Below are 19,690 nucleotides of genomic sequence, written 5' to 3'. Positions count from 1 at the left end.
GATTAATTGGTAATATCAATGTCAGCAGACTCTGATACAAATAGAAACCGATTGTAAGAAACAAAACTGACCCTGAGCTTCCTTGTGGCTGCCTGTAGGTTCAAATTCACTGCATAAGGAGCCCATGTGTGTTTGAAAGTAAGAACCTTTGTGTTTAAGCCATTCTAAATGTTGTTCCATTGTATTGAAAAATCTCTGGTTATCTGTGCCGCCTGTGTCACTCCTCAATCACACGCCTTGCACATCTGTACATCACATCAAACAATGAATATACAATCCTGGTGAGCAAACATTAGGACTAAATCTACACATGGATTCTTTGTCTCTGAAGTAATTTGGATAGGTGGTAATGGTGTCCATATGTGCTTGATTGTAAACACAAAAGATGTTGTAAATGCTGACCTTAAAGTGACACAGGGAGAACGTCTCAGTGTGAACTTTGAAATGTTAAATTGAACAGTTGAGATACCTACACGCCTTGCATTTGGGGGTGATTGAAGTGATTGGCAAGCCGGTGTGTCATGAAGTAATGTTGTGTTACTGGGGAATAGTCTTTTGGCTGGCCTTCTGCAACAGTGTAATATTCTTGATACTCGCACCAGCGGATGTAACACGGTGTGTAGGTGGAGTGACAATCTGGGAACACTTGATACTAGATAGGGACTTGGCCTGATAAGAGTTCCAATAGTTGTGACCACGACTTACGTCAACAATACCTGTTGAAATATTTCACAGTTTTAGTGCCTCCCATGTCAAATATATATTGGTATAGCTTAGGTCTTGCCTCTAGGGGCATGGCCTCTCTGGAGGACCCTGGAAGGCGCTGAGTGATCATACCAACAAAACAATGGTTTTGGATACCATCACCTTGTGAAACCGTCTGTCAACCGCGAGAGTTCTGCAGAGCAGAACCCCAAGCGTATCGACAAAATAACGCATAAAAACATTAAAAACCCACAACTCTATCACTCTAGTTTCAAGAGTGTACAAATTATAAAAAGACAACAATTAAAAACGAGAAAAGGGAAAGTAAGGGTCTTAGAAATGATGATATCATCTAAAAGACCCTAGAAACTAACCCTTAATCAAATTCACATTGTTAAAATACCAAGGGAGCAACAAACCCCAACAACTAGATCAGTTCGAAACCAATCTAGCCTTGACTAATCACTACCAAGCAGAAACCAGATATAAAAGAGCCCTCTCAAAGCACTAAGAGAAAATTGGCATCCGTTACCACTTTTACCAATTTTTACCTCGGTTAGAATTTAGAGAACTTACATCTACTAGAACCCCTTCTATTTCTGATTTTTCTCGAAAACAATAGTTACTGTTGAAGAAGACATCTTTAAATATATTTTTTAGAGTCTTAATTACGTTCAAATCCATTTACTCTTGTTTTTGTCTCACTTTTTCTCTTTCATACTTCTAACTTCCACCGACTTACGGAAACGTTAAAGATCGTGTAGTACTGCCTACTCGACTAACGCTTCTATACCTACTTTATCATTTTGATAAAACCAAGTTTTATTGAACTACTGCTCAAGCACGCCCAAAGCCAGTTTACCTCACGGTATCCACTTTGGTAGAACTATCTGTTAGTTTTTTCAAACACAGATCAGTTAGAAATTATACTCGTCTTAGACACAACTCATCTACCACGAAGATTTGAAAACTAAGTGCAATGGTTTACTCATCTTATTCCGAGCATAAACACATTTTGTGAGTAATCATGCACCTGAGCTCGACAACTTTTACGACTTAGGCTGACACCGTCTAGGACGGTATCGGACTGTTGACATGTGCATAAGACGCGCACATATACAAGCTATCAGATGTCACACATCTGAGACTCCCAACATTTCTGGTGGCTGCGCAAATGTCTGTTTTCTAACTTTTTTCCCCGAGGCTCATGTAGTATTCATACCATGTCCGGCCAGGTACCTACATGTGTATATCTCGGGTATTATACATGGTACATAATAAGAAGTATATGTGATCAATAGCCCTAGGTCAGGGGAATCTTTTGGAACTCAAGACATTGTCTCAACTTACCTGTACTCAAGAAAAACCCCAATCAAAGTGGGGCTGGGGCCGGTATGACAACTCATCGGTATGATCACTCAGCGCTTTCCGGGGTCCTCTCGCCGGTCTCTCTCACAGTGCCTGGTGGGAGGGTAAAATGTGTTTTCTGGAATGATAAGAACATCACTTTGTGGTTGATCAGTTGTAGGGATTCCGTAGTTGTGTATCATCTTGGTGTTGACAAGGCAAGAGGGGAGGTGCTTATAAGTTAAAAGCCAAAGCCTACTCCACGTCTCCGCCAGCTGAGTCAGGTCAAGGCACCACGTTAAGAGGTCCAGAGGCCCTTCCACAACGCTTATAACGTGAACCTGATAATTACGCTTCATAAAATCAGCTGAAAGGCTTGCAAAAGATACAAGCTGGCTCAATGTTATGGTCCGATAAGTATCAGGGTAGAGAGTGGGGAGTTGTGCCATTAGTTCTTTGACAAGCATGGTGTTAGCAATTTTGTGTGACAAAGAAGTGTAAATTGAACAATGAGATTCATTTTGGCAAAAAAGGACAAGATGGTGAATACATTTTTTGGCAATATTTTTTTGAAATTAAAATTGCCATTCATGTGTTCCACTGGGTGGTTTCTATTTGCCTCCCTCATTGCCATGCACAATGTGGCAAATAGAATGGCTATGGCTTTGCTTGTCTGTGCACTCCAGTCGTGCGCACATAAGAATAAATCTGTTGTGTTCTTCAAGGTGGTGTTATAAATTGGTTGTTTAGCTTCCTTGTGCCTTTATGGTCAGGGTATGGACTTAGTGCCACTTCATACTTCATTTGTTATGTGATTATATGTTACTTTGCCATTTTGTGCAAACATCCAATTGCTGGGTAAGATGGGAAAGGAAGTGTTGCATGCTTTGAGGTAGGTCTACAGACGTTTAGATGTGGGATACCACTTGAAGACCAATACATAGTCGTGTGAAACATGAGTCCCAAAAGGATTGATCTGATCAAGCTCGGTATCACACGGTTGGATAAATCACTACCTTTGCTAAAAAGGATGACCAGGTCGACCGCACAAGAGAAGAGAAGTGAGGCCAAATTTGGCCGCAGTCTGCTGCGCAGCTGACCCAAATCAAACCCGGTGCAGCCTGGAAAAAAAATTGCAGGATACCACACTGTACCACAACAGTACATTATTGTGATTATCAAACTTTTCTAAAACTAAATTGATCTTAATGGGTTCACACATGAACCCAATCTTTCTGGATTGGTCTTTGGATCCGCTTCAGGTAAGCTTGAATATCTTCATCCTTTTGTTTCAGCATCTTCCATTAACGGGCTGTCACTTTTGATTTTGATAACACTCTTATTTCACAGACATCGCCTACATCAGCTGAAACAGGACCACACAAAGCCAACAAAGACAAAAGGCAAGACTTTGTTTTTTTACCTTGATTGTGAATTCTTTGTACCCGACAAGGAGCAAAAGTTGAGCTTTGCACTTTATAAGGGCACACGTTGTCCAGTTAGCTGGACCTCAACTCAGTTTGACTTGGACAAACTGAAGGCTGCATGCGCTGAAGCGGCAATCAACAACAATACAGGAAAATCTATGAAGGTGTTGATCAAGAAATTCATTGTCAAGGATGCCGGAAAGTGGACCGCCTACATTAACAAAACTCAAACCTTTCCCAAAGGAACAAACACGACTTGCAAATTGTTAACGGCCGACAACGTTCAGACCTGGGTTGAAGATGCGCGTGGCCACTATTCCAAAAAAGAAGCCGGAATTGTCTATGTAGCACTTCATCCAAACAAAGTCAAGGAACAGCTCAAACAAGTCAGTGATGTCTTTGATCTCATCTCAATACACAAGCTGATTTCACCTCCCTTTCCAGGCAGCCCAAGTTGAAGTCACCACAGTGTTGGCGGAGAAAAAATTAGCTGAAAAACGAAAACAAAAGCCGCCTAAGAAGAAGGAAGACCATGGTTCTGGCTCCAATGACTTCGGGTCCGAAATTGTAAGTGAAAATACCTTGTGAAACAACATGGTATGTACCTGATAATCTTTGAACCATCAGGCCAAAGAGGGCTATTATGATTTGGATTCAACCATAACCTCTGAGAAGGCTATGTCTCCGGAAAATGCTTGGGCAGCCAAACTGGTGAAAGAACACAAGCTAGATGTTAATTACAATGACGACTATGCCCCAATCATTGATCCAACAGATTCAACTTGATATTTTGCGCTGACCGCAGACAAAGCCCAGGAGTGGGCCAAACACTGAGTGAGTTCTTTCTTTGTGTGATCACTGTCTTTGGTTCACAGAAACTAATGTCTGTATTTTTCAGAATAATGACGAGGTAGATTTTCATCATCCCCCCGCTCATACGAAATATGACTTGATCAAAAAAAAGAAGAAAGGTTCTAATGACAACCCTGCTTGGATTGGACAACCCTTCAATGCGGCATCAATCACAAGTCTGTTTGTTGGCGTTGTCAACGCCATTCGGTCTCCCCAAAAGTCAACCTCAGCTGCTCATGATCCTAATTGCCCTGAGCCAGAACCTTGTAACTAAACTGAACAAGCAAACACCTTTGCTCTGCCCTCATTGTCCCCTCCCATTGTTTACAACCCTTCTGGACCAGATGGCATCGACGGGTTCCTAGACTACTGTTCCTTGCCTCCCGACTTACATACTTCTACCAGGCAGCTTTTCAGAGACGCGGGAGTGAGCGATTTCAGACACATCAACAACAAAGACCTGCCTGCTGAAGACCTTGCTGTGAAAGGGCTCAACAAGATTGCCATCAATACCCTCTACAGAAATGCTCGAAAATACAAAAAGTGTTGCATCCAAGATAGAAAAGCAAATCAATTGGGCAGATGATCTCCTCCATTTCAATATCATATCAGCATCAAACTTGTTTTGCATTCACTTGCTCTTACGCGGTTACAGTTTTCCCTTAATTTTTTCTATTGTCCGATATCAAAACATAGTTGTAACTACAAATACATGTCCTCAGCAGTTGAGAAATCAAATCTTTATTTATGTGGACAACACTTGTTGATTAGCACAACAGTTTCGAGATCAGAAACTCAAAGAGAAACTCAAAAAGATGACCCGAGGTATCTGAACTGATCACATCCATCTTTCAAATGAAGGTTGTGATCAGGTGATGACAGCATTTTTTTGTCTCAAAAACTCTTCTGAAACTATCAAAAACAATTGATAGTTTCATCTGACAGTGAATTTCTTTCTCTCAAAAAAAAAACTCAAGTGCCAAAATCAATCAATAGTTTCATCAATCGATTTGTTCAGCTTTTATGAGACAAAACAGGCATTTGATTACATCGTGTGACATGAGCAACATGATGAATAAATCACAACTTAAGGAAAACACAATCCAAGTAGCGATGTACAAAACAAATCAGGCCTTTCATTCCATTGTGTGACAATGAGCATAAAGAAAAGCAACATAAGTTTAAAATCATATTCAAAACAATAATAAATCAGGCCTTTCATTCCATCGAGTGATAAGGGGCATAATGAAAAGGATCATAAGTTGGAAATTTTGGAGTACATATTCAAAAGAGTTATCAGACATGTATATCTTGAGACATGCAATAACCAGAGTGATGGTATAGTTTCTTGGTTACAGTAGCATCTCGGACCAGCGAGTATTACTCTGCCAACTTGAGGCCGAGCCACAAAACTCACTGAATTTGGGAGCCAAGGATACTGTTGGACTCCTGACATTAATGGCAATCCAGATATGCCATTGGAAATTCAACATTCAAACTTCTTGTTTCAGTTCGTTTCTACAACATAACTAAGTCTTGTTTTGCTAAAAAGGATGACCGGGTCAACCGCACAAGAGAAGAGAAGTGAGGCCAAATTTGGCCGCAGTCTGCTGCGCAGCTGACCCAAATCAAACTCCGGTCCCGGAAACCGGAAAATTACAGGTTCCCAGTTTCTCCAACCTGGACAAACTTGACTCAACCCCCTCCTTGTCCACCGTCACATTGATTCTTCCTTCGATTCTCTGCCGTTTCTCTTCTCATGCCGTATCGTTACTATTTGGCGGACATCAAGGTCCTGGCGGTGATTTGGCGACTACGTGGACTTCCAAAGTCAATCATTTGACAACGGCTCAAAAAGCCTATCTCTGAACGGTCATTTTGGCAATGGATGGATCTTTACCGGCAAACTTGAGCCGTCATACATGATCCTGATCTCTATCAGCAAAGGGGTCAACGCCGAGTGTTGAACAACATCGATCGACAATTCATGGAAGGCATCATTGACAAACATCCTTCACTTTTCTTGGACAAGGTGCGGGAAAAACTTTATAATGCACACGGAAAGATGTCCTCAAAAAGTACAATTCAACTCGAGCCGCAATCTCGCCTACTTATTAGTTTGAAGAAAGCTGCCATGAACAACGTGCGGAAGAACATCTGGGCTAAACTCCAATGGATGCAAGATAACATGAACAATCCGGCTCATTTTATGGTATTTACTGGTGGGTAGATTACCAATCTATCTCAATGTCTACATTCATTCATTCTCTTTTTTTTCTACTTTGATATGATTCTGAGATTTGATCTGGAAAGACAAAAGTGCAATCTGTGGAGGTGATCTCCTACGAGTGCGACACAGCGAGCAAAAATCAGCACGCAAACAAGTTGTAGTGTTCCCAAAATCTTTCGGAGTTGCTTCTCCCTTCTCCCGGCAATTAGTTACCCCGGAATACTGGCTCTATCTGTGGTAGAGGGCTCTGTCAAAAGGAAATGTTTTGAACAATTTCTTGAGTACAATTTGGTAAGCCGCTCATAACTCACCTCCTTGTGCTACATAAAACGCTGGACTAACCTCTCAATGTGTCAGCTTCCGCGGATGAAACAATACCCAGCTCCCATATCCTTGTCCTGGATAACACATCGATCCATCACGGTGGCTGCATTCATGAGCTATGTGACAGAAGAGGTTAGTGTTTTGTTTTCTTTTCTATCTCTGTATAACTTTCACTAACAAACTGTTTCATAGGTGTTCTCCTTCAATATCTACCAGCTTACTGTCCCAAGTTGAATCCTATTGAATTAGGATTCAATGTTCTGAAATATCGCCTTCGTAGGTCGCAAATGTTGTCTCACACCAGAAACCCTAAGGAACCAATCCGTAAGGCAGCTGTGGCAACCTTTGATGCTACTGTAACCAAGAAACTATACCATCACTCTGGTTATTGCATGTCTCAAGATATACATGTCTGATAACTCTTTTGAATATGTACTCCAAAATTTCCAACTTATGATCCTTTTCATTATGCCCCTTATCACTCGATGGAATGAAAGGCCTGATTTATTATTGTTTTGAATATGATTTTAAACTTATGTTGCTTTTCTTTATGCTCATTGTCACACAATGGAATGAAAGGCCTGATTTGTTTTGTACATCACTACTTGGATTGTGTTTTCCTTAAGTTGTGATTTATTCATCATGTTGCTCATGTCACACGATGTAATCAAATGCCTGTTTTGTCTCATAAAAGCTGAACAAATCGATTGATGAAACTATTGATTGATTTTGGCACTTGAGTTTTTTTTTTGAGAGAAAGAAATTCACTGTCAGATGAAACTATCAATTGTTTTTGATAGTTTCAGAAGAGTTTTTGAGACAAAAAAATGCTGTCATCACCTGATCACAACCTTCATTTGAAAGATGGATGTGATCAGTTCAGATACCTCGGGTCATCTTTTTTCAAATTCTCTGTCTTTTGTGGTCTGATTGTTTGTTTTTTTATTTGTGAAAATATGCTAATCCCTGAAAATACCCAAATCGTCCCCCCTCCCCAAGCTAGGGGACGGGGAGTGATCCCCTTCCCCAAATTAGGGGATGGGGAATGGGAGGACCCCGGAAAGCTTCTGGAGAACAATCCGTCCTGGATCCATTCCGGCCCCGACCCTCACACTTTCACCATTTGCATCGAGGAGACATGGTTTAACATGGATCTCTTGGTGGCAGGAGAACCGCCTTAATCAGGGCTCTCAATTACATATACTTTTGCTTATGTACCACGTGTAATTACCGAGATATCTGTATGTAAGTACCTGGCCTGACCCGGTATGGATTTTTGCCGGCCTGGGGGGGCAAAAGTTACAAATCACACATTTCCGAAGCCACCAGTCATGTTCAGAGTCAGACATGTGTACCATCTGATAGCCCTTGTTGAGGCGCATCTTTTGCACCTGTCACAAATCTGGTACTGTGTTACATGACTTCACAAAACACTGGTATCCGAAAACCCCTCCAGGACGGATGGTTCTCCAGGAGCTTTCCGGGGTCCTGGAATGGGCAATGATTAAAATAGAAGAACTCCGGTTTTCAAATCCTGGAAACTCGCGATCCAAAGAGTCAATTCATATTTCGCACAAACGTCCACCATCAGCTTATCGGTGCGTCACTCTAGTAAGTCTTGGGGATACATAATTAACGCCAGGGCTCACTTAGTACGTGTGCGCTTCTTCTCCCAGAGAACGATTTCCAAATTGCATGTCAGAAGTCATGTATGGCCGCCTTGCAATGATTGATCCAACAAAAATCGCGATAAAAAATCACGGTCGTTTCACGTTGTCTTGCGTGAAGACTGATACAGCTACTGTCCGGAAGTTATGAAACTCGATCATCCTCATCTGAGTTGACATTTCAAGTGAATTTCTGGGGGAGTACATCCATAGAAGGCATCGGTGAGAGAAAGCTCACCTGCAAGATCTTGACGTACAATTCTTTGTGTTCTATAAGAGCATCTCCACCCACGGCGTGAATAAACACCGTCTATACAATGACAGTTCGACAGGTCTTGACCTGTACAAACATTTTACGCGGTGTTTGACAAAACCGCGGCCGTGTAAGTGAAAACGACCAATTACCGATTGAGCCACGCGAGAGATATTCCTGTGTCATATTCATCCGGCTATGACATCAGGGTGATAGGTGATCTTCACCCTGATGGGTGATATGATCGGATTGTGATGAAGAAATGCAATTTGATCAAAACCGCTTTGATTAGATTTTTGGTCCATTATCATCATAAGATGGCTGAGCCACCTGATCAACACCCTTTATCGTTGAACAACCTCTTGACTATGTGTGGACAAACCAACGATCGATTACGTGTAATCATGAATGCAGCTCAAGTTACTACGGACGTTGCTCGTCACCTCATCACATCGGGTGGTAATCAAAAGCGCCGAGGTGGTGGCTCCAAGAAGGGCAAACGCCCGAACATATTAAGAAATCGGGAGGAAGCTCACATAGAACTTTACAATGATTACTTCTCTGATAACCCTCGTTATCATGAGGAACTGTTTCGTCGTTGATTTCGCATGGGTCGGAATTTATTTATGCGAGTTGTTGAAGGAGTAACTCAAGAGGACCAGTATTTTGTGCAAAAACAAGATGCCTGTCGTAGGCTCGGACTCTCACCTCTACAAAAATGCACGGCAGCAATAAGGATGCTTGCCTACGGAACCCCCGGCGACATGAACGACGAAAATCTACGTCTGGCAGAGTCAACTTCTATCGAGAGTATGTTACGATTTTGTGAGGCGGTTGTCTCTTGTTTTGGAAAAGAATATCTCTGAGAGCCAAACCGGGAAGACACCGCAAGACTTCTTCAGGAGAACGCTGAGCGTGGTTTCCCTGGAATGTTGGGATCACTTGATTGTATGCATTGGCGTTGGAAAAATTGCCCAAAAGCGCATAGTGGGCAATTCAAAGGCAAAGAAGAAGGTCCCACTATAGTTTTGGAAGCAGTGGCTTCTAAGGACCGTTGGATCTGGCATGCTTTTTTTGGAATTCCTGGAACTCTCAACGATCTGAACGTACTCAATCATTCTCCATTATTCGAACGTCTTTGCCGAGGTGAGGCGCCGGAGTGTAATTTTGAAATCAATGGTCATCAATATGACAAGGGATACTACCTTGCAGACGGCATTTATCCTAAATGGGCAACTATAGTTCAATCGATTGCAAGGCCACAAGAACTGAAGAAAATTGTATGTTCACTTGGTTTCTTCACAAAGTAATTCTGGTTACGATACTAATTATTTGTTTGTTGATTGAAGTATTTTGCACAAAAGCAAGAAGAGATTCGCAAGGACTTTGAATGTTCTTTTGGAATTCTTCAAGGACGGTTTGCAATTGTAGCTGGACCCGCCCGTTTGTGGAGCGCAAAAAAATTGAAATCAATAATGCTAGCATGTGTAATACTTAATAACATGGTAGTAGAGGACGAGAGAGATGGAGGCCTTCGCAAGGTCATCCCTTTAGTTCCGATCGCGGAAGTTCTACATCCACACAATGATATGACACCTTATCAGCGATATCTGAATGTTCAATGTCAAATGGAGAATCATCAAACTCACTTTCAACTTCAGAATGACCTGATCGAGCATCTCTGGAATTTACGTGGGGCAGCTCCGGCATAACTTTTCATTAGTTGTTTTCTTTTTCGTGTTACTTGCTTTGATCTTGGTTGTAAAGAGAATTAACTTGAGGCTCAGATGGTTAAAGTTAAACAGTTTGTTCAATTATTCACATGCAAAGATAGTACATTAGTTACAAAGAAATGTAATTTTTTTGGTGTTAAACAGACAGTCGGTCTCAATACTCAAAACAATCAGACAAGACGAGAAGAGGTACAAACAACAGGAAGAAAAAGTATAAAGGAAAAAATGTAAAAAACACTATTCTATCGCTGCAGTGGTCTTCATCAAAGCCATACGCTTCTTTACAATTTCTTTCTTCCTCAATTCATAAAACATCTTAACTTCACCTTGCATCGAGTCAGTATTGGTTTTGAGCACTAAATCATCGGTAAGAAAGTCTACTGCCTCACTCTGAACTCTAGAGTGCGAGGCAATAGCTGTAGTAGCCTCTGCCATAACCTTGACATTATCAGCCATCTGAGACAAAATCACATCTTGAGTCCTTGATTTCTTTGCTAATTTATTTCCCATAGGACGATCATGAAATTCAGATGAGATTACCTCAATGTCCGAGTTGTCGGTTGGAGCAGGGGTTGATCGGATGGAGATGGCAGATGAAGAAGCTGAAGGTTTAGGATTACTACGTCTGGCGAGGTCAACGTTGTAATCGGTCCACTTAGGGGCACTTGATAAGATACCATGACATCGCACCAGCTTGAATACACTACGCTCACGTTCGAAGTACATCTGATGGGCATCGGCATTGATATCGTCAGCTGATTTGCCACTGCCGTGAAAATTCCTTGTCTTGGAGAGATAGCCAACAAATTTGTTGACAGCTTTATTGATTGCACGCCATCGACCACCTAGAGACTCTTCAGATCTTTCAACAAAAAGGGTAGGATCCTTGATGATGGCGGGTTCAAGTAGCCGCCAGTGTTTGAAGTCGGCAGCGATTCGCTTCCACAATGAGCTGTAAGTTTGACCATTGCCTACCAAGCTATCTTGAGAAATATTCAACCATGAGCGGCAAAGCTGGAGATCTTCGTCTGGGTGGTAGGAACTGCCGCGGCCACCGGAGGTATCGTCATCAAGGCCTGGGGTAAGAGCAATTTGGTTTGTAGATTGAGAATTGGTAGGAGCTTTGGTTTTTCGGGCAGGAGCTTTACGCTTGGTGCTAGAACGTTGAGATTGAGAAGAAGCTAAAGAAGGAGTCGTGGATGAAACAGAATGTGTCGATGACGCAAGAGACAAAGGCGGTTGGGCTGGAGGTGGTTGGGCAGGTTGAGTTGATGCGTTAGAGGGATACCATTGAGATGGGGTATTACATTGAGCCTGAGGAGTGCGTGGTGGCGAGTACAAATAAGGGTGAGGACCTATTATCAATCACAGGCCATGGAAAGCGAGGAAAGTGTTGATTAAAGTTGGTCAAGGCGGCGACAACAAAAACAGAATAAGTTAAGTTACATACCTTCTTCATGGAAAGGAGGACGCTTTGGAGGTCCCATTGCGGCAGGGTTTGGCTGAACCGGTTCCTGTTGATGATGGTCGATAACTAATAGAGAAACAACATCAGCGATAAAGACCACATAAATATGATCAAGATGAAGACTTACACTCAGACGCATGATTGACTTCCCAGTTGCCGTGTTTCCACCACATCGACATCTTCAAGAGAGACGTTATAAGAAAGTAAGTAGCAAGGTAAATAGGCGGCCAAGAGTTGAAATAGCAAGGATATAGTGTGGAAGGATTGTCGTAGAAGGAATCAAGCGCTAAAGATATTGACAGAGACAATAAGAATTTGGTAAATATGAATGGAATGGAAGGAATGAAAGGAAGGTGAGGAAGGGCGAATACAATTGAACCTCATGTTTTATAGACAGGAGGAAAGCAGAAAACACGAACCTATGTACCAAATAGTGACATTGATGAGGTGGAGGTAGGTATAATGAGTGATTGGTTGGGCGAAATCGAACAAGTTTTGCCAAAAAAGCTGAATACCCGTGCACTGAAGAGCATCCACACCCAAAAGAGAGCATATCCTATGCTTTTGGATCACATGAGGTATGTGCATCAGTCCTTCAAAGCATTGGTTACCTTGCACAATCATTAACACAGAGTCAAACTGGATCGAAAGTTGTCGAAAGTTGATTGATTGTGATCGGGAAACACCAGGATGTGTGAAGAGGAAGTCGATCGAGTGATATCGGTGCGGTGAACCAAAGATAGTATGATCTAACTTTACCAAAGTGACAGAAAGGTCGTACGGGTCTTCCATTTGCGGTGATGTTTGGGTGTTTGTGCAACGAACAAATTTATACTATCCCGGCCAAGATTTGGACGTTGCGTAACCCATACAGCCTCTTTACGCGGTGCGGTGGCTCGTATCTTTTCCCACACAACGTGGATACACCCTGTATTGGTTGTTTTACACGGCCCGGTGGAGATGCTCTAAATGATGATGCACGCAGCACAGCACATGTGAGAGTGAGATCCTGGTTTGACGAGTATATCATAATCACCAGAGTATGTATCTCTATAAAAGACCAGGCTTCAGTTGCCCTTTGGTTTCATCACTGCCACTTCTTCACCCCGTCGCACTTCTGATATCACCCCGATCTCTTAATAATCTTACCTTTCACCACTTCTGAGGTCAATTTTCTTTCTTCGTTGAGATTTTTGAGGTTGCTTCTGAGAGTTTAACAACATCATACTGAGTCCTTGTTTATCACTTGCTCTTGCTTTCATTGCCGATTGATTTCATCCTCAGACAACTATTCGAATCAAACACCATGTCAGCCTTATCCAGATCGATGAATTTGAGTGCACTGGCCGTCGGTGTAGTGCTTGTCCTCATTGCTCAAGTCCACGGGGCCAACCCTCCAGCCCAAACAACGGTAAGTGTTATGCTATCTCAAGTTGATTTGCTATTCTTGACTTTCACATCCGACCTGACAATCATCGATGTTATCTTATCATTTCAGGCAAGAATATGTTCAGGTCCAAGCATTGTGGCCTACATTGCTGGCCCTAACAACAGGATTTATCCCGCCAATGGTCAGGGGTCTCCATCCGGGCAAGCCAGATGCACTGGAACTGCTACCTACCCGGACCTACAAATAGATGCAGTCCCAAGTTTCCCTCTTGGTTCCAACCCTTATTGCGCTGCGGCCAATGGTGACTGTGTGAAACCTCCACCCCAAGTAACGGTAAGTGTTGTGTTATCTCAAGTTGAATTGCTATTTTTGAATTTCACATCTGACCTGATGATAATCGACGTTCTTATCATTTCAGTCGAAAATATGTTCAGGTCAAGGCGTTGTGGCCTACATTGCTGGCCCTAACAACAGGATTTATCCCGCCAATGGTAAGGGGACTCCATCTGGGCAAGCCAGATGCACCCCGAGCCTACAAATCGATTCAAACCCAAGTTTCCCTCTGGGTGACAACCCTTATTGCGCTGCAGCCAATGGTGCCTGTACGCAAGTCGCCTGAGTCGTCCCCTGTGTTGTTTGCACCCCTTGTTCTCGGATCTTTTCTCGATTTTACATTCTTTTCTTTCTCCTTTACAAACATGGCTTCTACTGCATTCTCATGAGATTGTTAGGATCTACATTGAAGTTTGTCCTAGTGCCTCTGTATTGCGAATCTTTCCCTTCACCCTTGGACAATTATGTCAGACAATCAGCCATAGCCCTCTGAATTGTTTCGGGCTTCCTCTTTCCTGAAGCTTGCGGTTCTTGTGATTCAAATCTCGGAGCTGTCTACTGTCAAGGAACCTACCAATTTAACGGACATACCGAGCTCGTTTGAGTCAAACAAAGCAGTCCACTATTGCGCATCACATTGATGATATCGCTGAGTGATGGGTTACACGGTCACCTCAGCTTACAGATTCCTTACCAGTCTTGACACGATGTGGTGTGAACCATCACAATTCATGATCATGACTAGACCTTTCAGTCCCCCTGTGTCACGCGGTATGGGGCTTTTTCGCGAGATCGTACATCAAAAATCACTCGACCTTTTGCCAATTTTGTGTTATGACCAACCATCAAAGCAATCGAAATCCGAAAATTTATTCACCATCCCACGTTCTGACGCCAAGCAAAAATACAAACTAAAGATTCTTTTGCATCTCGTCAACAATTCATTCAAACCACGTAAATTGATCATAACAACATATTTCCTACTAATCTCTACTTGTAAATTAACACAAAAACAACAATGTAAAACAAAATGACCAATTGTACTCACTACACTACAAAACTTTTCTTCTTCAACATGCTTCAAAATAGATCAAAACTGAACGATTTTCAAACTGATATTCCAGCTTGTGAACAAAGTCCATAAAATGCACCTTCTCGATCTTTTAATAATTCAGTAGGTGATCCATTCTCAATAACCTTTCCATTACCTAAAACAATCACTCGATCACAATCCATAATCGTACTATTGAAAAAAGCAAATTGATCAGATCAGATGAGCTGTCAAAGAAAGAGACTTGGTTGTTTCCGGCTTACTTGATTCGATGCGCGATCACCACCAATGTACTATTTCCAAAACACTCTCTGATCACTTCCTGAACCTCCCCATCAGTATGTCCATCAACTGCACTAGTAGCCTCATCCATCACCACCACTTTTGCTACTCCACTCTCGCCACTTCCTTTTCCAACCATTGCTCTTGCTAGACACATTAGTTGACGTTGTCCGTGACTTAGATTAGTACCTCCTTCGTCTACTCGGGCATCCAATCCACCTTGCTAATAATCACAACAAGTGAAAAAACGTCAGAAGATATCGTGGTAGATGGTGTCAGGGTGATCAATGAAAAGAACGATTACGAACCATGGTTTGAACGTGTGTTTTGAGCCGAGCAGATTCTAGTACTTGCCATAGCTTTTCATCAGATACGATCCCAGATGGATCCAAATTCTCACGTAGAGTGCCTTCAAAACACTGAGAGTCTTGTGGTATGATCGACATTCGACTCCTTAGTCCACTTAAACTAAGCGTACTGATATCGACCCCATCAATCGTGATCCGTCCACTAGCGAGTTCGATCAACCTAAAGAGTGATAGCGTGATAGTTGATTTCCCAGCACCCGTTCGACCACAAATACCGACTTTCTCGCCAGCTTTGGCTGTAAAACTTACACCCTTCAAAACCAAGTCTAACTCAGGTCTATAACGTGCTTCCACATTTTCAAAGCAGATTTCCCCACGACTAGGCCATTCAGGTTCAGGTTCTAAGTTTTGATTCTTCTCATTCAAACCTTCAGGCGCGATTTTGGAATACTCAAGTACACGTTCACACGAGACGATATTCGTTTCCACTTCTGTCGCACTTCTGACTAACCAATTAAGAGACTGGGTAATCGAAAGTGCATATGACATCAAGATTCCTACCATCCCACTATCTAATCCGTTGGCGTTCGCAATGACCCCACTGACTGCTAATGCAGCAGCAGAAACGATCATTAGACTTCCGATCAACTCTAACCGAACAGCAAGCCACCTGTTGGATACAATTGAACCAAAATATGCTTCTTGGTTTCGGTCCAATCGACCATCGTTCTCACTAACAAATCGATTCTGCTTTCATCCTTGATCAGCTTCAATTCTGGCTTAGACCTTCACAGTTGATAGCTAGATTATTGGTATCACTGACCTGGTGACCAAAAGCACGAATAGTAGCCAAACCGTTCAAGGTTTCGCCAAACATTGCGAAAATTGGTGATTTGGTAACGGCGTCAATCCTTTTGAGCTCACGCGAGGTGGCAAGATAATAAGATTGGATCTGTTTGTAGATCAATAGTAGTGGGATACAGATGAACAAAAACGGTGGCACAGTCCAAGAGACCACCGCTACCACCGTAACCACGCCTGAGTTGTTGATATTAGTCAGTGCAAGTTTGAATGACTAGGGTATGATCAGTTTTAGTACACATACCTGCAACTGTGCGGAAAAATCCACCAAGTACCCTTGCCAGGACTTCATCGATCACAAAAATATCTCTGTAAGATGAATAAGTACGTTACACAAAAAATGAATCAATTTGGTGTTATTACACACATGAGAGGAAACTGACTACTCACCTTGAAAACCGATTCAAAATTGTACCGACAGGCGTAGCTGCCAGCCGCAATGAGCGTAATCAGCTTCCAAGAACAGGTCAAGATCACAATAAACCAAAACTTACTATCAAAGAATGACATCGGAGCTCTCATCACGCACTCAAACATCCCATCATGCATCTTCTTTGAACTTCGAATCACACAAAAGGCGTATAAGGTGATCCCGTTGATGAAGGCTAAGAGACTGGTCGAGGTACCGAGTAAAGCATACACCCCGAGATAATAGCCTATGTGCCTCATTTCACCTACTTTGACGTTTGCAGTACTCCAATACTTGAGCCACAATGATGTTAACATTTGGAATACCGGTTGAATCACAATCGAAAGTAGGTATATCGAAATAGGAGTGATACCATTAGCACGCATGTATTGACGATAAACACTCGTTTTGACGGATCCAGTAGCTTGCTGTTCACGAATCTTCTTAGATCCAGTACCATCTCTCAAGGCTCTCAGTGCCTCACGTTTTCGTTCCGCCGTTGGAACGATCGAGGCACGCCTTTGGAAACCTTCTTTGACCTTTGAATCTTCAAGCTGAAGAGAGGATGTAGCTGTAGAACTAGATCCAGTTGAAGAAGGCTCTTCAGTGTCTTGGCTTTTGTCCACAGTGCTGGATTTTCCAAAATCTTTGATAAGTTTCTTCAATTCACCATCGAGCTTGAGGACCGCGTCATAAGAGCCTCGCTCGACTATGCGATTGTCTCGAAGTAGGAGTAACTCATCGGCATCTTGACAGAATTGAATGGCGTTGGTACAAAGTACTCGAGTCTTTCCGGCTAACAACCCATTGGGACCAATGACGTGCTCGAATAAATGTTGAGCAACATGAGCATCAACACTGCTGAGGGGATCGTCGAGTAAATAGATGTCCGCGCGTGCATATACTGCTCGAGCAAGCGAGATTCGAGCTTTCTGACCACCGGACAAGCTGATACCACGTTCTCCAACCTCTGTCTCATCGGCATCGGCTAACATAGCAAGATCATCGACAAGTGCACATGCATGTATGACGCGTTGATAGGCTTCTTCATTATAGCGTGCGCCAAACAAGATATTTTCACGTATAGTGGCGGATAGTAGCCAAGGTGCTTGAGCTGCGTAGGCGATACTGCCTGAGATCTCAATCTTGCCGGTTCGTTTGGTCATCTCACCTAATAGGCCAGCCAGTAAAGAAGATTTTCCTGAACCCACACGCCCGACGACAGCTACCAATGAGGTGCGTGGAACAGACATTGAGATCTGACTGAGTGTAATTTCAGACGAAGAAGGCGACCATGCAAAGTCGGCATTCTCGATAATGATAGCCGGTGAATCCTCAGAGACGGGTTTCCGGAGAATTGCCTCGGTTTGAAGTTCAGGACTCGTCAGGAATTCATGAAGCCGACCCAGAGACACGTAAGCTTGTACTGCTTGATTGATGACCATGGGTAAAACAGCAAGCGGGAATTGAAGGAGCTGAAATAGAGAGATAGCCGGGAAGACTAATGCTGGGGTAAGAGGTGCTGAGCTGGTAAGTGCGAAAAGACTGAAGGCTGCAAAAGCGACGAGAAAGGGGATACTATTGACGACGAGACATGGCATGAGTTGATAGACGTCTTCCTCTCAAGTGCAGAGGTAACAAAATTAAACGTACAAGCTCCATAGAGTAGTAGTCGCGCTGATCATGTAACCTGTACGCTGCAAAAGCACTAGCTCGAGATTGTTTCTAATCTCGTACATCTTCCTAGAGAAAGCTGACTCCCAGACGTATAGCTTGATAGAACGCATGTTATTGAGAATCTCACTCATAAGACGAGTGCGGCGATCCTTGTTGGACATTTGTTGTTTCTGAAGTTTGGTTTGAATCCGAATCAATATAGTATTCAAAGGCATACTCAAGAATATGACCGCAATACCGCCTAACATTGGCCAACCAAGCATTTGATACAAGCTGGCGAAGGCCAAGACGAGTTGAAAAAGTCCTGAAAATATGATGAGACCATTTGAACAGCAATCTTGAACCTTGCTCACGTCCGTGGACATCAAGTTGACAATATCACCCGTCGCTCGTCCACCTCCAGCGGACGTAGAGAGGACAAGCGCCTTGGCGTACACCGCACCGATTAAGCCACTTCGTACCCTCATCCCAGTCACAAAGACGCGTTGGAAGTATTGATGCAGTAGCACAGTCTGGACAAGCCCACATGCAAACATGCTGAGAGCAATTAGATAGCCAGTCGAGGCAGGTTCGTGGGTATTGCCAGAGCGGTAAGAGTCGACAAAAGAGAGAAGTCGTTGAAGAAGTTGTGGTTGAGCAAACTGTAGGACATCCTGTGTGAGTTTGAACACTGCGGCCGTGATGTAAGGTAGGCCATAGGCACGTGCAGCGGCAATGAGGAGTGATGGCTTCCTGGAATCAAGTTGGGTATGCCAATGCTTCGCCAAGCGCTGACCAAGAACTTCGGCTTGATCAGATCGAGGCAAGCGCCAAAGGTCGGCCTCCGTGAGGTATTGTCGTTTCCCAAGACGCATCAAAGGTGTGATCCAACCAAAGGTAAGTCGCGAGAAGATATTCGCGTATACGATTGGACATTCGTCATCGTCAAAGACTAAATCTTCAGCATCTGCAGTGGGAAGACGAATTTTGCCAGCCGTGGGTCTAGGCGGTCCAGCGTATTCGACCATGAAAATACTCAAAACACCGAGAAAGCGTAGGCCAAAGGCGATCTCATGAGTTGAATGAGTGGCGTTTGATACGAGATTGAAGGGTGGTTCAGCCAATGAAATAAGCAGGACAGCCAGGTAGGAGAACAATAGTTCTGAAGATGACCGCTGAGTACGAGTATGAGATAAATATTGAAGCGGGATAGCCAGACTGAAAGCCAAAAGAAGAAGTAGACCATCAATGAGATCCAAGATGTTTCGATCGCGAAGATTGATAGTGAAGAAGAGATATGATTGAGTGATGATGATAAGAATGTTGATGGTTAACTTGATACCAAGTCGACGATCGAGTGCTTTTCTTTGAAATTGTTCATTCATGAATCCCAA

The 19,690-nt window shown here is 43.0% G+C and overlaps 2 protein-coding genes across 2 annotated transcripts; one reads left to right on the top strand and one right to left on the bottom strand.

The window, feature by feature from the left end:
* Nucleotides 1-13,141: 13,141 nt before the first annotated feature.
* On the top strand, nt 13,142-14,243 carry MELLADRAFT_74571 (uncharacterized protein; the record flags this gene model as incomplete). The annotated part of the gene is made up of 4 exons (XM_007408446.1): nt 13,142-13,172; nt 13,291-13,417; nt 13,505-13,729; nt 13,815-14,243. 3 exons carry the CDS (start codon nt 13,313-13,315, stop codon nt 14,013-14,015), a joined length of 531 nt encoding a protein of 176 aa, XP_007408508.1.
* Nucleotides 14,244-14,631: 388 nt separating this feature from the next.
* On the bottom strand, nt 14,632-19,324 carry MELLADRAFT_47871 (uncharacterized protein; the record flags this gene model as incomplete). The annotated part of the gene is made up of 8 exons (XM_007408361.1): nt 14,632-14,972; nt 15,044-15,285; nt 15,371-16,117; nt 16,194-16,408; nt 16,476-16,540; nt 16,622-16,658; nt 16,726-18,218; nt 18,294-19,324. 8 exons carry the CDS (start codon nt 19,322-19,324, stop codon nt 14,837-14,839), a joined length of 3,966 nt encoding a protein of 1,321 aa, XP_007408423.1.
* Nucleotides 19,325-19,690: the final 366 nt, after the last annotated feature.

This window comes from Melampsora larici-populina, assembly GCF_000204055.1.
Source record: "Melampsora larici-populina 98AG31 unplaced genomic scaffold MELLAscaffold_12, whole genome shotgun sequence".
Lineage (NCBI taxonomy): Eukaryota > Fungi > Basidiomycota > Pucciniomycetes > Pucciniales > Melampsoraceae > Melampsora > Melampsora laricis-populina.
Note: the sequence above shows the minus strand (reverse complement) of the source record. Positions and strands in the feature narration are given on the sequence as shown.